This window comes from Arvicola amphibius, chromosome X, assembly GCF_903992535.2.
Source record: "Arvicola amphibius chromosome X, mArvAmp1.2, whole genome shotgun sequence".
Classification (NCBI taxonomy): Eukaryota; Metazoa; Chordata; class Mammalia; order Rodentia; family Cricetidae; genus Arvicola; species Arvicola amphibius.
Genome location: NC_052065.1, coordinates 21,165,349 through 21,185,882, shown reverse-complemented (window position 1 = coordinate 21,185,882; position 20,534 = coordinate 21,165,349). Strand labels below are relative to the sequence as shown.

Genomic DNA, 20,534 nt, shown 5'->3' with positions numbered 1-20,534 from the left:
AACCCTGAGGAGCTGGGCTACAGGTGTTTGCCGGTGTAGCAGCTGGTACAGCCTATGACCTTGTCCTTGTTTGGACTTAAGTGTTTTCCTTTTTAGAATGCTTTTCTCTCTGCTTCCCAGGTAATCTTTTAATTTTTCTTTTATTCTTTTTGATTTTTAGTAGTTTAAAACATATGCCTTTTTTCTTTTTTTATTTGTGGTGGAGGGAGTGGTGGGAGCGGTCAAGTGCGGGCTGCCCCTCCCACCAGCATGGTGAATCTGTAGCCATCAGAGGACAGCTTTTGGCAGTCAATTTTCTCCGTCACCATACGTTCTAGAGATTGAACTCAAGGGGTCAGGCTTGCGTGGCAAGACTTTTTACCCAAGGAGCTACTTTGTTAGCCCCCCTTTTTGTTTTTTGAGACTGGTTTGAATAATAGAATGTCTTGCTGTATAGTTCTGGTGGCCTAGAGTTCACTGTGTTGTCCTGGCTGGCCTTGACCTAATGGCAATTCTCCTGCCTCAAACTCTCAAGTTGCTGGATTTACAGCTGTGTACCACTACGCCCAGCTCTTCTTTTAATTTTTTTCCACTCTCCTTTCTTTAGTTTCTCTGTCTTTTTTTCTCAAATATTCTTGTTCTCCTGAGTCCTGTTCGTGTATCCCCACTCCTTCCTGCCTCTGGACAGCAGACCTACTCAGACCCAGTCACAGTATGTGTTTGTTTCTTAGGTTGAGGAGATGAGGGAGAAGCAACAGGTTGCCCGGGAGCAAGAGCGACGAAGGCACAGGACCATGGAGAGCTATTGTAAGGATGTTCAGAAACGTCAGGAGGAGTTTGAACATAAGGTAAGAGAGCAGCTCTTGCTGGCGTGTGGGATCGGAGTGGATTGCAGTTTTGCTGTAGAGGAAGAAATGGCTGTATAGTGAGACCCTGTCTCAAGAAGAAAAGAGAAGAAGAAAGTATAAGGTCAGTAGAGGAAAGGGATGAGTGCAGAGGAGTACTGGGAGAGAGGTAAGATAAGAGGGCGGAAAGGGAGCCTTCTGTAGCATGCCTGTGACCACACATGTGGACAGTGCCTCTCCCAAACTTGAGCCTAAAGATGGAGTGGCCCTGGGGTAGGGACCAGGAGAGGTATAACTGGGGAATGTGGCAGGAGGGACATGTGAAGGGGAGACTGAGAGACAGAGAGTGGATGCAGAGTATCTGGCCTTCCTGGGGTGGCCTTTCCCCCTTTCTGGCCTTCATTGTCCCACAAACACCATGTGCACATGCAGCTCCAACACCTCTGCTGACTTCCACTCAAGGTTTGGTTTCCTGCTCCCATGTGCCTCATGGATTGTTTTTTTCACACCTTACTCTTATCCTGCCTTTTCCACACCCTTGTGACCAAGCAGGTCTTTGACTACTGCTCAAATGGACATGCGCACATAGGTGTACACACAGATCCCATAATCTGTCTACTTTTGTTTTAGTTTCCCGGCGTTTTTGGTTGTTGGCAGTGCTATTTTAAAAAATTAAAATTTAGGGGCTGGAGAGATGACTTAGAGGTTAAGAGCATTGCCTGCTCTTCCAAAGGTCCTGAGTTCAATTCCCAGCAACCACATGGTGGCTTACAACCATCTCTAATGGGGTCTGGTGTCCTCTTCTGGCCTGCAGGCAAACACACAAACAGAATATAGTATACATAATAAATTAAATAAATAAATATTTTTTAAGAAATTAAAATTTATTATAGTGTGTGTGTGTGTGAGAGAGAATCAGTGTGTGTGTATGTGTGAGAGAGGGACTCTGCATATGAGAGAGAATCTATGTTTTTTGTGAGAGAGAATGCATGTGGAGAAAGAGAATATGCATGTGAGAGAGAATCTGCTTGTGTGTGTGTGAGAAAGAGAGAGCACGTGGAGAGAGAGAGAATATGCATGTGAGAGAATCTGCTTGTGTGTGTGTGTGTGAGAGAGAGAGAGAGTATATGCATGCGCCATACATGTGTATGGAGGTCTTTATGGAGTCAGTTGTATCGTTCCACCATGGTTCCAGGAACTGAACTCAGATCAACAGACACAGCAGGCATTCCCATTCAGGGCTACTTTTAGGTGTTCTGGGACTCACATGTATCCTTTAGCTTCCTGTGGTTTTCAAAAGCCTTGTTGGTTTTCATGTATCTTCCTTCCTTATCTTCTTTTTCCCCTTTTTGCATCTACTGGCCCCTTATCCCCTTAGACTATTCTAATTTTTTCTTCTTTAGGAGGAAGCTTTGCAGCAATTAAATATGTTTCCTCAGCTGGATGATGAGGCCACACGGAGGGCCTATTACAAGGAGTTTCGTAAGGTAGGAAGGCTCATTTCTTCTTTTTTCTTTGTTTTGTTTTTAGATAAGGAATTGTTCTTTATCCTAGGCTAACCCAGAACTCACTGTGTACCCCAGGCTGGCACAGTCCTCTTGTCTCACCGTCACAAGTATTAAGATGATAGACTGAGCTACAGAACAAGTATCCATTTCTTAAAGCCCTTTGCCGAGGACCCCATTGCATTTTCGTTCCTTTGTCTGTTTTTTTCTGACCGAAATGGAGACCATTACTATGTCTGTTCTCAGTCTTCATCTGCATCTTCCGTCCTGCAGGTGGTAGAGTACTCTGATGTGATTCTGGAAGTTCTGGATGCTAGAGATCCGCTGGGCTGCCGCTGTTTCCAGATGGAGGAGACTGTCCTTCGGGCAGAGGGCAACAAGAAACTGGTGCTGGTCCTGAATAAGATTGGTAGGTTTTGGAAGGGTTGGCTAAGGCTAGCTCAGATTAGTCACTGAGACCCAGCAATTTAGCGGCATTCAGAATAGTCATTCATAGGAATTCTTGCTCAAATTTCCAAAGCCAGAAGTATTGTCTGGTATATACAGAATGTAGCAAGGGTTGGGGGTAGAGTTTGAGCCTGTTTGCCTTTCAGTCCCCTTTCCTTGCAATTTTGAACCTGTTCAATGTCTGGTCATTCTTGGAGATCTGTCCCCACAAACTGGAACTCAAAGGTTGGAACAAGAGAGAACACATGGCTTGGGACTCATTGAGGTGTTAGTTTATCCCACTTTTGCTATTTTCTTCTTGATATCAGATAGGTCATGCCACTTGTGAGAACTTCTATTTCTCTAATAGTAAACAGGGGCGTGGCCATCTTGGTCTCACAGGCTTATTGCGAGAATTAATGAAGAACTTGGTGTATAATCAGCACTTCACAAATCCCAGCCATTCTTGGTGATGCTTTTTCTTGACACTTAGCCCAGCCTAGAATGATTAGGAAAGAGAACGGGAGTAAGATATTCGGGCACCTTAACATGGAAGGAGGATATCTGGGGCAAAACTACTTCTTTATATAGTTTCTTCAAGAGAGTAAGCCTTCTCAGGGAGGGCCAATTGGTCCTGTGGATAAAATTGTCCTTTGTAACTCCATCCCGGGGACTAGGCAGGGACAGTGAGGGCAAGAGGAGAGATCTGTTGGTAGGAGGTAGGCCTAGACATGGGTATGAGGCTTGGGGGGAAAGCCATGAAATAATTTTTTTTTTTTTTTTGGTAGACGTATAATCGAAGGAATAATGTTCTTACAAGCCCCATCTGTTTTTGTTTTTTCCAGACCTGGTTCCCAGGGAGATTGTGGAAAAATGGCTGGATTACCTTCGAAATGAGCTGCCAACTGTGGCTTTCAAGGCCAGCACCCAGCATCAGCTCAAACACTTGGTAAGCTTAGAGTCGGGGTATCTAGCCTCTTTAATGTGGTTTGGGACCAAGGCTGCAGGTGGTAAGATTTCGATTGGGCTTTCGACTTTGAGGTGTTTTCTCTAGTGGGTGACTTGTTAATGTTTATGTTACTTTTATATTACCTCTCTTCAGAGGATACAATGTCCCCCCCGCCCCCAGGCTGTGAGGATACAATAATATATATTGTCTATAGGTGATCTGGGAAATAGAATTAGCTGCTTGTTATCTCTTCAAAAATACTATTAATTTCCCCTTCTTTAAAACAAGGCATAGGAGACTGGGTAGCTGATGGCTCAGAGATTAAGGGCACTTGCTTCCAGAGGATCCAGATTCAGTACCCAGCGCCTACATGGTGACTCAGTCATCTGTAACTCCGGTTCCAGGGGATTGGACACCCTTTTCTGACCTATCCAGATATTAGGCATACATGTGGTGCACAGACATACATGCGTACAGGCAAAGCACTCATACACATACAAATAAATAAATCTTTTTATTTGGTTTTATTTTTTTCTCTGTGTAGCCCTGACTATCCTAGAACTCATTCTGTAGACCAGGCTGGCCTCAAACGCAGATAGTCCACCTGCCTTTGCATCCTGAGTGTTGGGATTAAAGGCATGTGCCCCAACAATGCTGTAATAAATAAATAAATCTTAAGTAAATTTTTAAAAAGAAACCCAAATAAGGCACAATACTTCCTGTTGATATCAACATAGAAATACTTGTAAAATATTAAAGTAAGGCAGTAACAATTGTTTGGGGGAGGAAAATTGGTTACTGGGGGACAAGTTTTGAGTTTTGCACTACTTTTTACCGTGCTGGGAATGGAACTTAGAGCATCTTGCCTGTAGCCAGGCATTCTATCACTGAGCCCCTATTTTCCAGTTCTTTATTATTATTTAAGCAGCATTTATGTTAATCCACCTTCATGCATCTCCTTGACATGCAGATAAGTGTTGGTGTGGCCAAGTATTGAGCGGTGGAGTGGCTGTGTCATGCATAGGCCTATGCTTTTGATATTTTCCTAGACACTGACAAATTATACTTTATAATAGCTGTGCCAAGTAATCCTCCTCCCTCTTGAGTAGATGGATGTATGAAGAGGACCTCTTTCATACATCCAACATAATATGTCTAACTTATAATTTTATCGCTCCCCCCATATCAAAAATCAAAGTAGGGAGGTTGGGATGGCCTTGTCCTGTGTGAGGGGTCAAGGGAAGATGAGCTTTGGCTATGGCTTCCCGTTTGTGCATCTGCGATCCCAAGGCCCTAGGAAGGGAAATAGGCTTTTCCTCATCATCCTGTGAATGAGCGAGTTAGAAATGAAGCCTAGCGTGCCTCAAGATGGGATATCTTCATAGCTCTGTGTGAAAAAGACACAACTTAATCCTAGCACTTAGAAGGCAGAGGTGTGCGGATCTCTGTGAGTTCTGGCCCAGTCTAGTCTACAGAGTTAGTTCCAGGCAGCCAGGACTGTTACACAGAGCAATCCTGTCTCAAAAAAAACAAAACAAAACCAAAAAAGACACCACAACTGGGAGCAAGAAAGAGCTGGGATGCAGTGGCTGTGAGAAGCCTATGAGATTAGTGATCCCAGGGTAGTTCTGAATATTCCACTGCAGGCTGGAAATTTGGGCTTAGCGTCTTTTTCCCAACAGATGCCCATTTGGTAATATACCTCATTTTCAGACTCGCTCTAAAGTTCCAGTGGACCAGGCTTCTGATTCGCAGTTGAAAAGCAAAGCCTGCTTTGGAGCTGAAAACCTCATGAGGGTCTTGGGAAACTATTGCCGTCTGGGGGAAGTGCGCACCCACATTCGAGTTGGGGTTGTAGGTAAGGCCACACAAATAAGCTCGGGGCACACTCCTTCATTGGGCAAGGAAGGAGGGAAAGGGTTTGGAATTTTGTGGTGTTTCTTTGGGGAAGAGAGGAGGGGTTCAGGAGTGGTTTTGCAATCTGCAGTTTGGCTAGTGGGCATGGGAAGGCATATTCAGGTTCACCATCGTTAGAAGCAAATACAATGCCCAAACACTCCAGACTGTTGGAGCAATGGGAGGGAGAACACCGAGACCCACAGAAGGAAACAAGGCGGGGCCGAGGCTTAAGCGTGGTGGGTCTTTCTGAAACCCGCAGTACTGTTGAAGGGGATGAAAGGGGAGTGGGGGAAATTAAGAAGCAGGGAGAAATCGGGGAGGAGAAGTGTCTCAACTTGAGATACTGAAGAGAACTCGACAGAAAATGTATAAACACCACACACCTGAATAGACAACGAGACAAAAAGGACAGGGAGGCTGATGAGTAATGAAAAGGACAGATTGAAGTGACAGGCACAAAGAGAGTGAGGGACACAGAAGCTCAGAGAATGCCTAAAGGGACAGTAAAGATGATGGTGTGGCAAGACCTGGTGACCCAGACCTGCAATGGTAGCTGCTTTGGAAGATGGAAAGTTTGAGTTCAAGGCCGGCCTTAGGTAACTTACTGAGACCTTGATTCATAAAACAGTAAAAGCAGCTGAGAGTGTTGCTCAGTGGTGGAAGGCCTCCCTAGTTTGTGTGAGACCCTGGGCTCAGGGTAATAGGAAACAGCTAAAGTGTGTACAGAGACCTGTAGAAGGGTGCTTCAGAGCAGACGCTCGGGATAGGTACTTGCGTAGATATGCATCACCACAAAAGAACATTGCAGGAATGTAGACAGTTTGAAAGGAAGCTCGATATACACACAGAGGAACATCTAGTACAGGCCTGTGTACACAGACAGATCTTAAGAACATGTAAATCCCTATGCATGGAGTCATGTGCAGACCTGGAAGGGACACATCTGCAGGCCCAGATAGGCTCAGGCAGCGGGTGCGAACCAGCTTCTTCCGCGCTCACACTGTCTCTGTTTCCCCAGAGCAGATAAAGCCACGGGGACACCACATGTGCCCAGAGAACTGTAACCCTCTGAAGCAACCTGAAATCATGGAGAAACAGGCATGCCTGTGATGAGGCAGAACTGTCTGTAGAGAGAGAATTAAAGACATAGTTAGGGAGGCACACAAAGACAGCCAAGGCCATAATGAAAGACAAATGAGCACATTTCCGTAGACAAACTCCAGAGAGAAGGAGCATAGTAACCATGTAGTCAGGAGTGGGATGGTGGGGTGGAGAGAATCAGAACGAAAAAGAGCGTTTTAGATGCATAGACATAGAGCTGTGGGGACAGTTCAGTGAGAGGGCCAGTGAAAGGGAAGAGCAGTCCAGGAGACACACAGGTGTGTGTGGCCTCCCAGGTCAGTACCACGGATCTTCCCAGGCACACACGTGAGGGAGTGGTACATAGTGGTAAACTCTAGTACACTAGAGGACAGTAAGAATGACGTTGGGAGAGACTCACAGCCGCAGCCCGACAGTGGTGCACGGGTGCTCAGATACAAAGATTCCACAGGCAAAGACAGCTGTGTGGAGAGAGGGGCATCTGGAGAGTAACCCCTTCTCCCCGGGGGAGTTACATGTCACAACAGGTGGTCTGTTTCAACACTTGACCACCTTCTGTTGGGTCATGTCTGTGAGGCCTTATATGGCGCGCCTGTCCCTGCTGCTAGTGGCTGGAGGTGCACTGCACATCTAGAGAGAGCACCCTGGATGCCGAGAATGCCAACAAAAGGAGGAAAGAACTGGAAGTACCCTGTAGAGGCTTGGCCAGGGCCTGGGGTGGGAAGACAAGAGGCCAGGCTCTACTTCTGGCTTGCCCGTGACCTGGTTAAGGCCTCTGCCAGGCCCTTTCTGAAGCAGGCTGGCCTGAATTTTGGAGTACTTTCTGCCCTGAGTACTTTGCTCCTACATTGCAGGCCTTCCCAATGTGGGGAAGAGCAGCCTGATCAATAGCCTGAAGCGCAGCCGTGCGTGCAGCGTGGGAGCTGTTCCTGGCGTCACAAAGTAAGATCTGTGAACTTCCGGCTGCTTCACAAGTCCTTGCCATTACCCATCCATCAATGGCCACATGCCTTCAGCCCTTGCCTCTTTCCTAATTGTGGACTATCCTCTGATCATAACCTGGGTTTAGGAATTCTACTAATAGCGCTCAATCACCTGGCCGGCCCATCCCAGGTGTGGGCTGTTGGGTCCTTCATAAATAACAACTGCGAAAAGCGCTGTTGCTCAGATGAAGCAACCGAGTCATAACCTTGCCTGACATCCTGCAGCTAAGTCCCCAGTGAAAGGGACTGGGACTGTAGCACCTCAGATCCCCCCTGGTCCACATCTTTCCACTTCACCTAAGATTTCCCCTCTCTTCCTTTACCTCCCTCCGGCCTCTCCAGGCCCAACATTTGTGACTAAATACCAGGTACATCTGGGCCTTGTTATTCTCCAGATTCATGCAGGAGGTCTGCTTAGACAAGTTCGTCAGGCTGCTGGATGCTCCGGGCATTGTCCCAGGACCCAATTCAGAGGTGGGCACCATCCTGCGGAATTGCATCCATGTGCAGAAGCTGGCAGACCCTGTGACTCCAGTGGAGACCATCCTTCAGCGCTGCAACCTGGAGGAGGTAAAGAGCACGGTCATCAGTGGGTGTCCTAGCCCCTACTTCAACAGCCAGTCCTTCACTCGCTCTCATGACTGTTCTCCTAGATTTCCAGCTATTACGGTGTCTCAGGATTCCAGACTACTGAGCACTTTCTGACCGCAGTGGCCCACCGCTTGGGAAAGAAGAAGAAGGGAGGCATATACAGTCGTGAGGAGGCTGCCAAAGCTGTCCTGACTGACTGGGTGAGGTGAGGAAGGGGTTGAGTAGGAGGTGGCGTTTGTTCATTGATGCCGATGGGACAGCCTGACTTCCTGGGTCTCAAGGTAGGGGACAGCTGAAGAACTAGTACTCTGTGCCTAGTAGTTATTGAGCAGTTCAACACATTGCTCGGAAAGGCATTATCTCAATGTTCTCGTCCTACGTCCTCTTCTGGTAGGCTTTGTTCTCAGTGATGTCACCGCTGACCTCCCTTTCTCTCCCAATACAGTGGGAAGATCAGCTTCTATACACCACCGCCACCTACTCACACTCTGCCCGCCCATCTCAGTGCTGAGATTGTGAAGGAGATGACTGAGGTCTTTGATATCGAAGATACTGAGCACGCCAATGAAGACACCATGGAATGTACGTGTGGATGGGTGGGGCCGCTGGTTTTGTTCTAACAGAGCCCAGACCTGATATCAGATCGCACATTTCATCTCTCCTTTCCTGGCACTACTTGGGGCCTGGTATTAAATTTTATTCATTGTCCTGCAAGGTAGAAAAATTCTAGTTTGGACCATGAGAGTAGTGGTGGTGGTGAACATTTGGTAGATTGGCTGACTAACTAGTACCCCTTTAGGTTCTTTGGAAGTGAGACTCTTTCTTTTGAGTTGAAATAACCCTTTGAAAAGTCCTTTATGTGTGGGGTGTTTTTTGTTTGTTTTTTTGAGACAGGGTTTCTCTGTAGCTTTGAAGCCTCTCCTGGAGCTCACTCTGTAGACCAGGCTGTCCTCAAACTCACAGAGATCCTCCTACCTCTGCCCCGCCTCCCCGAGTGCTGGGATTAAAGGTGTGCGCCACCACTGCTCGGCAGAGTGTGTGTGTGTGTGTGTGTGTGTGTGTGTGTGTGTGTGTTTGAGTGTTTGAGTGTTGGATTAAAAGCTCGAAAACTCTTTCTCGGCTGTGTATGTTTGCATGGGTCTGTAGTCCCAGCCAAATCAAATGACCAAATGGTCCTTCTCCCTATTCTTCTTATTGCCCTAGGCTTTAAAAAAAGCAATGTTGAGGAGTAAACCTAGGGCCTTGTATTAATTAAGCAAGTGCTCTACCTCTGAGCTCCAGGCTTTTTTAGACAGGATTTTTCTATGCAGCCTTGACTGACCTGGCGCCCACTGGCTAGCCCAGGCTGGCTTTGATCTTTAGGTAATTCTGTCTCATCAGGTTGCTGAGTATTGGTATATGCCACTGTACCTGGTGCCCTAGGACCTTCTCAGCAGAAACAGCTTCACTTACCCCCATTCCCCTGGTGATACCCTCATGTTGTTTCTGCTCAGGCCTGATCAGAGGACTGGTAGGCAACAAGGGGGATCCAGGATCCTAACAGTGGTGTTTGTGTTAAAGGCTTGGCCGTGGGAGAATCCGATGAGCTGTTGGATGAAATGGACCCAGTAGAAATGGACTTCAAGTGGCTCCATTCTCCGTTGGTGAAAATAGCAAATGCCATTGAAAATAAAGCCATCGAATATAAGGTACCTCTCCACATCCTCATGGTAGCCATCTCCTACACAGGCTTCTAGGAGGCAGGCAGTTCCTTCTGTGTCTCTCCTAGGATAGTGAGGTCTAAGTGGCTCACACACTTCCTTTGGACTTGTGAATGCTTGACCTGGTGTGTTCTTTGCCAGATAGTGACATGTCTAAGCAGCTTTCCCAGCCCTGGTTCCAGTCCATAGAACAGGTGTTGTCATTTTAATCACCCAATTGTTAAATTAGCAAATGACTCTCCTCTTGACTAGTATCCAGGATCCCATACACCGTTAGTCACCAAATCCCATAGCTTTTCCTTACCATCTGGATGGCAAGGAATTCTTGAGATGTCAAAATTTCTCATCTCTGATTCCTCTGTAATCCTAGAGTGTGCTTCTAGTCCTCAACTTACTTGGATATATGCTTCATGGTTTCTTTTGTTGCTGTTTGAGACAGGTTCTCATGTAGCCAAGGCTGGCTTTGAACACCCGATCCTCCTACCTTCCAACTGCCCAGTGCTGAGATGACAGGGTATGCGTCATCATACCTGGCTATTCTGTGATTCCTAATAGCCTAGTCTGACCCTGTCACTTTCCCTGCTTAAACACTTCCATGGTTTGCTATACAAGACCTTCCTGGCATTTTTTTTTTCAGTCAGCCCATCTCTGTTCTCCAGAGTTTTCTTTTTGGTTTTTCGAGACAGGGTTTCTCTGTAGCTTCGGAGCCTGTCCTGGAACTAGCTCTTGTAGACCAGGCTGGTCTCGAACTCACAGAGATCCGCCTGCCTCTGCCTCCCGAGTGCTGGGATTAAAGGCGTGCGCCACCGCCGCCCGGCCAGAGTTTTCATTTTAGACACATAGGAGAAGTGATTAGAGATGGTTGATAATTAAAAAAACAATCTGTATCTAAGGGCACTAAACTATACTAGTAGTTAGTTGGTCAGGGAACCTTTAAGATGTTTTTTTTTTTCCAGGGTTTCTCCGTAGCTTTGGAGCCTATCCTGGAACTAGCTCTTGTAGAGCAGGCTGGCCTCGAATTCACAGAGATCCACCTGCCTCTGCTTCCCAAGTGCTGGGATTAAAGGCGTGCACCACCACCGCTCGGCTTAAGCTGCTTCTTGAAGGCACATATGCTGGGCAAGCCCTTTACCACTGAGCCCCATCCAGCCCCAAGTAATTATTTTAATTAAAATAGAGGATATTTTCCCTATCATTCTGTACTTATTTCACTTGCAAATTTGTTTAGAGATTGTCACATGATTTCTTCAAGAGCTGTGCTTTATTTTTCATGGTGATGTAATGTCTGGAAAGATTTATTAACAAAAATGTCTTGTTGCCATGCTAATAAAGAGTATAGTCATTCAGAAAGAAAGTGGTTCAGGTTGACTGGGGAGGAAACTCACCTTTAGTCAATCCATAGTAGAAGGTAAGGCCTGAACTTGCACAGTGGCAGGAGTCACACCCTTCCCATCTTCACTTAGCACTAGACGTTTCCTGTTGCCTAAAGAAAAAAATCTGTAAACTTGTCTGTTTAAAGCTATCTTCCCAAATAATATTTTTCACTGAACCATAAGTCCCTGGACATAGTATTTCTTAGAAACTGACAGTAATCCCCCAGTTTTGTGCTACAAGTTTCAGACTCAATCCAGGGCCCTTAGCAGGCCACCTTGTCACACAACTCCCCAGAAATACTGTACTGCATAGTGTGTAGTGAATAGTATGTCTGTCACTAACTTTAGTAGCTTTGTTCAAACCCACCCATCTTAACTTTTCCCTCCTATAGCACAGTGGGTGGTTATAGTCACAAACTATAGAACCAGGCTGTTGGGCTCTTAATTTACCCCGCTTCTTACTTTCTAGCCCTGTGACTTCAGGTGCATCTTCTTATAGGAATTAGTTAGTATGTGCAAAAGGAGTCAGTACAGTCACAGCAAGGCTATGTTCTAAGAAGTACACTGCTTTAGGATATTTGAGACAGTCTTATGGAGCCTAGCTACCTTCAAACTCAATATGTCACTGAGATTGGCTTTGAACTCCTATTCTCCCTGCCTCTACCTCCTGAGTGCTGAGATTACGAGTCTGCTGCCATGCCTACCTTGATAGGATCTTCATTGTGGAGATAGCCTAGAGTATATGTACTTACATAAACTAAGATGTTTGTGGCAGGCCACCATCACATATGTGGGCCAGTTTGTCTGAACCATGTTTATGTCAATACCTATTTCCTTAGGTATGTGTATATTTGTATGTTAGATTCGTACATGATACGATACATAGTAAATGCTCTGTTAATATTTGCATTTACTACTCACATGTACCTACCACAGAGATTCCCTTTGTAATGCCCCAATAGGTAGACAACACGCTCTGAGTTAGGTTTAGCCTGGGTCCTTACTGAAGGTGGGCCTAAGTCTGACTGACTTCTTTGTTCCCAGGATTGTCCCACATAGTGGGGCTTGAAGTGGCTGTTAAAAATACTAGCTATAGGGCTGTAAAGATGGCTCAGAGGTTAAGAGCATTGCCTGCTCTTCCCAAGGTCCTGAGTTCAATTCCCAGCAACCACATGGTGGCTCACAACCATCTGTAATGGGGTCTGGTGCCCTCTTCTGGCCTGCAGGCATACACACAGACAGAATATTGTATACATAATAAATAAATAAATAAATAAATATTTTAAAAAAATACTAGCTATAGCTGACCTCTGGTGGGCACACCTTTAATCCTAGCACTCAGGAAGCATAGGCAGGTGGATCTCTGAGTTCGAGGTCAGCCTAGTCTACAGAACTAGTTCCAGGACGTCCAGGGCTGTTACAAAAAGAAATCCTGTCTGGGAAAAGAAATACTAGTCGAGTAAGTCCTTGAAGGGTTATTTCAACAAAGGATCATTAGAATATGAATTGTCACTAATAAAGTAACTACTTTTTTCTGTTCTTTTGAGGCAGAGTCTTACTCTGTAGCCCAAACTAACCTAGAACTCAACCATGTAGTCCAGACTGATCTACGGTTACAGCAGTCCTGCCTCACCCTCTTGACTGCTGGATTATAGGTGTAAGCTGCTACTGCTTCCTTTCCTTTTTCAAATTATTCTTGTAAAACCTTGCAAGCTACCCGGTGCTCATCTCCTGACACATGAACAAATTCTCGTTGACTAACTAAGCACCAGTTAGGATATGATGGAGCTATAACTGGCTCTAGATTCCTTCTTACTCAAGCCTATCCCTGGCTTCTCTGCAGGAGTGTTTGGAGATCAAGACCCCATCGTTATTCTTTTTCTCTCCAGATTGGAGACCACACTGGGTATTGTACCATTCCAAGCCGCAATCAGATGGGGTGGATTAAACGCAATGTGGACTACTATTGCCCCGAAGACAATCATACAGTGGATGTCGGCCCAGTGGACCGCCGCCCAATGTTGCAGAGGATCCTGGAGACAGACCCACTTCAGCAAGGCCAGGCTCTGGCATCTGCCTTGAAGAATAAGAAAAAATTACAGAAGCGTTCAGGTAAGGGTACCTGACTTTGCTCTGAAAATTTCTATGCCCTGAAAATGCCTGATGGGGGCCAGGGTTCAGGTCTTTTTGAATAAGCATTGCTACATGTGTCTACCTCTATGGAAGGCTTGAAGGGATGGGGTTAGGAGGTTCACAGACTGGCAAGTGGTTCTCAAAATTCTAGCTTGCATTGATGTCATCAGCAGGGTTTGTTAAAGCAGATTTCTGGGCCCCACACTTGTAAGACCACTGACCTGGCCTGTGCATCATGTCCCATATTTCTTGGGTGTTTTCTGTGTGTTGGGTAGAATGCATATTATCATTTGTACTGTATCAGTAGAAAGTGCTTTTGAAACCCCAGAGGATACAAAGTAAAATCTCTAAAAGCTTTCTACCATAGGCAGCTGGCTAATGTCTTGCCACCTGTTTTTGAGACACAGTTTCTCTCTGTAGCCCTGATTGTCCTAGAATTCATCAGCTGGTCTGTAAACAAGGCTGGCCTTGAACTCACAGAGATCCGCCTGCCTCTGCCTCCGGAGTGCTGGGATTAAAGGTGTGTGCCACCATCACCCAGCTAATTTCTTGCCCTTCTTAAGACATTCTTTGTCTTCTTTTCCACACCAGTTCTTATCACTGAGCATACAGTTTTGCTTCATAATTTCTCATTCTGTGTCTTAGGGATATTTCCACATCAGGACAAACAAAAGTATTTCTTCTCTGTGTAAATGGCAGTTCTTGGTGCAGCTGACTCATTCAGGTTTTTAGGATATGTATAGTTGGTCCTCCATATCTGTGGCTTCTGTCCTACAGATCCAGTCAGGTGGAAATAAGAATACTTGAAAGGAACTGCATCTCTTGGTGCTGGAAAGATGACCCTTTCTGTCTTAAGAGCTCTTGTCTTTGCTGAGGACACAGGTTTGCTTCCCAGCACCCACACAATGACTCACAACTGTCTGACTCCAGTCTTAGGTCATCCAACGCTTCTTCTGACCTTTACAGGCACTTAGCTTGCAAGTGGTGCACATGCATACTCTCAGGCATGCATACATATACATAAAGTTAAGGTTTTGGTTGGTTTTTCAATACAGGGTCTCATTGTGTAGCTCTGGCTGGCCTGGAACTCACTTTATAAAGTAAGTCAGCCTTGAACTCAGAGATCCACTTGCCTCTGCTCCCAATTACTAGGATTAAAGGCGTGCACCACTATTCCTGTCTAAAAGAAAAAAATAAGTTCAAAATAGGTGCAGGTTATATTTCTTGTCAGTAGTTCTTAAACAACACAATATAGCAGCAGTTTTATAGCATGTGTATCAGATTGGATAATCTCGGTACGCAGGAGGATGTGTGCAGGTCATGTGGTGAAGATACTACATCATTGTTAGTAAAGCTGTGGGGCTCCTTATCCCTGTGGATACTGAGGAGTGAGAAAACAGTTTTCAGTGAATTAATAAAGGTAAGAATGCTCGCGCTTCAGTATTTGTGGTTACAAAATACAAATGTAGCCAGCCAGTGGTAGCGTGCGCCTTTAATCCCAGCACTTGGGAGGCAGAGGCAGGTGGAACTCTGTGAGTTCAAGGCCAGCCTGGTCTACAGAGCAAGATCCAGGACTGGCTCCAAAGCTATTGAGAAACCCTGTCTCCATACAAAACAAAATAAAACAAAAAACACCAACAAAATACAAATGTAGGTAGGGTTGATTGACTCTGTGATGTCTATTCTTTTTAGCTAGGCCATATTTTATAGCCATCTTACTGTGGCTCTATACTGAGTCCTGGGAATCCAGGGGTGGAGTGCCCTTGAACTCCAAATCTTGTTAGGGAGTAGGGAAAAGAAAAAGCAGACACTGACAGTGTAGAATGATCACTCTGACGGCATGTACAGCAAGCACTTGGAGGGAGGGAGCTTAACCCAGCTTAGAGATGTAGTTAGCAGAGGCTTCCTGGAGAGCCAGGCGTGCTAAGCGCTCAGGCTCAACGCCAGTACTACTGTGCACTTGTTTGCTGGGAATGCTTCTTTGGGGGTGGCTAGGGTAATGGAAGAGTGCTAAGTTCATACAGTAGAAGGAAGTTACTATTTTGGTACTTAGAATTTACAAAAATACTTGGAATCCTGTGAGTCTGAAACCCTGAGATGAAACTGCTGGGGTTGATCACTTCACAGTGAGTAAATTTACCTAGGAGGTTGAGTGACAGTTGTAATGGCGCATCTTTTTTTGCTGAATGGGCCAAGCTAGTGATAAGCTAGCTGTGACAGGCCTTCCGTTAGCCAAGCCAGCCACTCACAGGTTGCCTGTATTTCCCCATCTACAGATAAAATCGCCAGTAAGTTGTCTGACTCCATGATGTCAATGCTCGACCTCTCTGGCAACTCCGACGACACTGCTGGCGACACTGCTGGCGACTGATGAGCTGACCTTCCCCTCCTGCTGCAAACACTGTTTCCTATGGGATGGGAGAATACGGATGGCGTTTGATTCTCCCTGATGTACTTACATAGTAGAAGAACTCCCCCATACCATCTGTCTTCTGCCACGGTGCCCTCCATTCTCATCAGTTAAGAGTCTCAAAGATCTGGAGCTGCCAGACCCTAATACCCTCTGCTTAATTCTTATGTCCTTGGAAATGACATTTTGTTTGTTTTTGTGGTGCCAAGGATTGAACCTAATAGGTCCACACATATTAGACAAATATCTATTACCAAGCTGTATTATTATTATCACCATCTGTTATTATCATTGGAGAAAGATTCTTGCCACGGATCCCATTCTGCTTACTCAGCCTCTCAAGTAGTAGGATTATAGGCTTTTGCTACCACTCCCGGCTCCCACTGTGTTTTACAAGATAATATCAACAGAGTCTTGGCATGGTAGCTACATACCTATAACCCTGACTCTTGGGAGACTGAAGCTAGGAGGATTGTCTAAGTTAAAGGAGAGCCTGGACTATCTGGCAGAACCTTTTCTTAACAAAACCTAGAACCCAAAACAAATAGTAGTTTGGGCTGTGCTGGTGCACACCTTTAATCCAATACTCGGGAGGCAGAGGCAGGTGGATCTCTGAGTTCTAGGCCATCCTGATCCAGGACTACACAGTGAAACTCTGTCTTGAGAAACCAATAAGTCAATAAATAAATAAAATCGTAGTATTAAAAATAAGCCGAGTCCAAGTGCTAATGATGTACCAGTACTCCTAATTCCTGTGTCCCACCTTGTGGGTTAGGCTGATAAGGTTTGACCTCTTGGACAGGTGAATGTTCTAAAGGATGGACTGCTGAGAAATCTGGTGGCAGTGGTGGCAGGGTGTCCCTGGACAGGTGATCCTTTGTGATTTTATCACCCCACAAGATCTCAGTGCCTAGGCATTCCGAAGGCTCTTGGCTGTACATTTTCTAAATCACTAGGTGGGTCCTCATCTGGTAGTGGAGGAGTGTAGTGGTGAGCCTTCTATGTCTCTGCAGCTGTCTAGGGATAGGGAAGAGAGTGAAGATTCCAGAAGAGATATACCTATCGTAGTAAGTTGGAAAGCCATTGACTGTAGGATGTTCAGGGAATGTAGATCATACCTGTGTTTTCCAGACAGAGTTAGGTACTGGCTGAGCCCAGACTACCAAACTTGGAGAATTAGTTAGCTCCTTTAACCTTTAATACGTCCCTGTCAGGAAGAGGTAGGACTCAGAGAACTGACAGAATGTGTTTACAGTGTTAAGTGGCAGTGTACTAGGTTTAAAATGAGTGTAATTAAAATCATGCTAGCCTTTTGTTCTGTATTGTATTGCCTTCTCCACACAGGAGCACTGGTCCAGGCATCCACCCTGTGGTGGTTTCTGGTATCAACCCTTGTCAATGCATTTTCGCTACCCTGGTTTTAAAAACAGGTAGCATTTTATGACAACTATGCTTTCCAGGTCTCTTTAAATCATGTTCAACTTAGTTCACTGATTTCAGTGAAGTTTTGGTAGATAATAATATATTAGAAATAAAAGTATCTAGACCCTAGCCAAAATAAAATGGAATTAAAATAATCATGTCAGAATAAGAATTTCAGACTCCAGCCAGGTGGGTGACTCACACCAGTAATCCTAGCACTCAGGATGCCGAGGCTGTGAACCTGAGTTCAGCCTGGACTGCAGAGTATCAGGGGTGGTCTGCCACCATTATCACGATACAGAATTTTTAGTTGGGCAGTGTTGGTATGTGTCTTTAATCCCAGCACTTGGGAGATAGAGGCAGGTGGGTGTCTCTGGGTTCCAGGCCAGCCTGGTCTACAAAGTGAGTTCCTGGACAGCCAGAACTGTTAACACAAAGGAACCCTGTCTTAGAAAACAAGCAATCAAGCAAAACACAGCAATGTTAGAAAAAAAATGTATACGGATTTTTTGTGGCATTCTTCCCAAACTTACCATGTCACCTTGTAATATAGCCCTGTTCCTGTCCTCAGATCCTGGCAAGCACTGGTCTTTTTCTCGTTCTTTATTGTGGATGTTGTAAGTCATACGGGCTTATTTTATGCCGTTAAGCTTTTAGCTTTGTACCTTGAAACTTTACGTTCATGTAAAATACAGTTGCATAAGCCCTGCTAAGTGGATGAACACAATAACGGAAGGATTCTGCTAGCCTTCCTCACCGTCTCCTGCTGTGACAGTGAAATCTAGTCCTCTGAACCTACCCATGGCGATCTCTGATGTGTTTTTGACTTTCTGCCTTGTCTCTTGAAAAGAATTGTAAGTGGAATTTAAGAGTATAACTTTTGAGAATAACTTGCTGTGAGTTATAGATTTGAGATCTGTATCACTGGGTGTATCAATAGTTCTGATTGCTATTTCATACTCCATTGTGTAGATGTACTACTGCTTATTCAATCCCAAGTTGGAAGACATTCTTTACAGTTGAGGAGGAAGTTGTGAATAAAGCTGCTATAAGAGCTTCTGTGAGACTGTTTTCATTTCTTTGGCATTACAACCTAGACTTGGATTGCCCGAATAGATGGTAAGCATATGGTTAACATTCCAGGAACTACTAAACTTCTTTGTTCATTAAAAAACTTTCTTATTTCGCCTGCATGTATGCCTGTGTACTACATGCATGGCTTGGTGCCTACAGTGGCCAGAAAAGGGCGTCAGATCCCATGGAACTGAAATTATAGGCAGTTGGTTGTAAGCCACTGTATGGGTGCTGGGAACTTCGGTCCTCTGCAAAAGCAGCAAGTTCTCAACTGCTGAGCCATTTCTCTGACTCTGGTGTACATTTTAAGTTCACTTTTTAAATTCATTGTTTTCATTTTGATGCGCGCGCACACACACACACACACACACACACACACACACACACACACACAATTCCATCTGTTGATGGATAGCTAGGCTGGTCCCTTAACTTGTCTGTCGTAAATAGTATAGCAATAAACATGTATGTCCTGCTGCCCCTTTGCTATGCTGATTGGATCCCTTCAGGTATGTGTCCAAGAGTTAGTATAGCTGTTCTGTATGATAGTTGTACTTTTTGAAGGCTTATGCTTTGAGAGAAGAACTTGTTTGAGCGAGTGAATGCACGTGTGCCCCACAGGTGTGCCTGAGGGGGCCAGAAAACAGCAGATGGCCTTGGAACTGGAGTTCAGGGTTGTGACATAGTTGCCAGGAATCAAACTCTGGACTTTTTGGGACAGCAGCGGGTCTTTGCCTCTCCAGTCCCAACAGTTGAATTTTTAGCTTTTCACTGAATCTCCCTGCTGCTTTCCATAGCGGCGACAGCGGTTCCTGATTCCACCAGTAGGGTTTCCCTTTTCCGCATCGCCAGCATTATCGCTCGATTTCTTAAAGATGGCCACCGCTCCTCTGACTGGGTTAAGATGGACCTCTCAAAGCAGATTTAAGAGGCCTTTTCCCTGGTGGCTAAGAATGATGATGAACATTAAAAAATTTTATTGACCGTTTCTATTTCTTTTAAAAACATTTTCATTATGTTTTTTCTTGTAGGAATTTCCCAATGCACTGTCAGCTGTGCACATTCTGTGGGCTTTCCTTTGCTCTGCAGAATCCTTTTAATTTTGTGCAATCCCCTCTGTCAGTTTTGGGGCTTTCTCCTGTGCTCTCGGAGTCCTTTCCAGAAAGTCCTTGTCTATACCTGTACTTTGTTTCCCCTGTGTCTCTAGCGCTTTCAGTTGTAGCTCTGACTTTAAAGTCCGACCCATCTTGAATTGATTATTTTTTTTGGTTTTTCGAGACAGGGTTTCTCTGTAGCTTTGGAGCCTGTCCTAGAGCTAGCTTCTTGAATTGATTTTTGTGCAGGGTGAGAGAGATGGGTCATGGTTCATTCTGCAGGCTACCATCAGTACCATGTTTTGGAAAGGCTGTCTTTTCTCCAGTGTATATTTCGACAACTTTGTTAAAGATTAGGTACGTGGGTTTATTTCGGGACCCTCTATTCTACTCCATTTTTCTCTGTGTCTTTGCTAAACCGTTTCCAGCATGGTATTACCATTCCTCTCCCATCAGGACATGAAGACTTCAGTTCTGCATCCTCTAGCACTTGACTGCTTGCCCCTCCCAAGCTGTGGATAGGTCCTAACACCTTACACATGCGACGCAAATGCTTTACCACTTGACCTGACATCTCTAGTTCTATTGTTGGTATCCTGATAGGTATTCAGTATCTCATTGTGGTTTTAATTTGTATTTCCTAACAACTAATGGTTTGATCCTGTTTTTATCTATGCATTTTCCATCCATTTATTCTCTTTGTCAAAGTGTTCAGATCTGTTGTTTGATCATTTATTTGCAGTGCTGAGTAGCAAACCTAGACTGTTCTTGCATGCTACCCAAATACTCTACCATTAACCATAGCCCAGACCTCCCTTGTACATCTTGTATTTGTTTATTATTTGGAAGAGTTCACACTGGATACCAATTATCAGATACATGCCTTGTAAAGAAAAAATTTCCAGTATGTGGTTTATCTTTTCATTCTTTATAAGCAGTGTTTATATAATTAACTCAGAGGAAAAACCCTGTTGATAGATTTAGTTTAAAAGTTGTAGTAAAATAGACATAAAAACCACTACCTTACTCATTTTAAATATACACTTCAGT

At 44.9% G+C, this 20,534-nt stretch overlaps 1 protein-coding gene across 1 annotated transcript in view; it reads left to right on the top strand.

Moving 5' to 3' along the window:
- Gnl3l (G protein nucleolar 3 like) overlaps window positions 1–18,375 on the top strand; it is a 29,874-nt gene extending 11,499 nt beyond the window's left edge. The window contains exons 5-16 of the mRNA XM_038317188.1: window positions 711–827; window positions 2,228–2,311; window positions 2,603–2,738; window positions 3,601–3,704; window positions 5,418–5,562; window positions 7,559–7,646; window positions 8,083–8,257; window positions 8,341–8,483; window positions 8,724–8,860; window positions 9,839–9,966; window positions 13,241–13,463; window positions 15,761–18,375. Of these exons, the coding sequence (XP_038173116.1) occupies window positions 711–827; window positions 2,228–2,311; window positions 2,603–2,738; window positions 3,601–3,704; window positions 5,418–5,562; window positions 7,559–7,646; window positions 8,083–8,257; window positions 8,341–8,483; window positions 8,724–8,860; window positions 9,839–9,966; window positions 13,241–13,463; window positions 15,761–15,855 (1,575 nt within the window). The 3' untranslated portion in view covers window positions 15,856–18,375. The remainder of the gene's footprint in view (window positions 1–710; window positions 828–2,227; window positions 2,312–2,602; window positions 2,739–3,600; window positions 3,705–5,417; window positions 5,563–7,558; window positions 7,647–8,082; window positions 8,258–8,340; window positions 8,484–8,723; window positions 8,861–9,838; window positions 9,967–13,240; window positions 13,464–15,760) is intronic.
- Window positions 18,376–20,534: the final 2,159 nt, after the last annotated feature.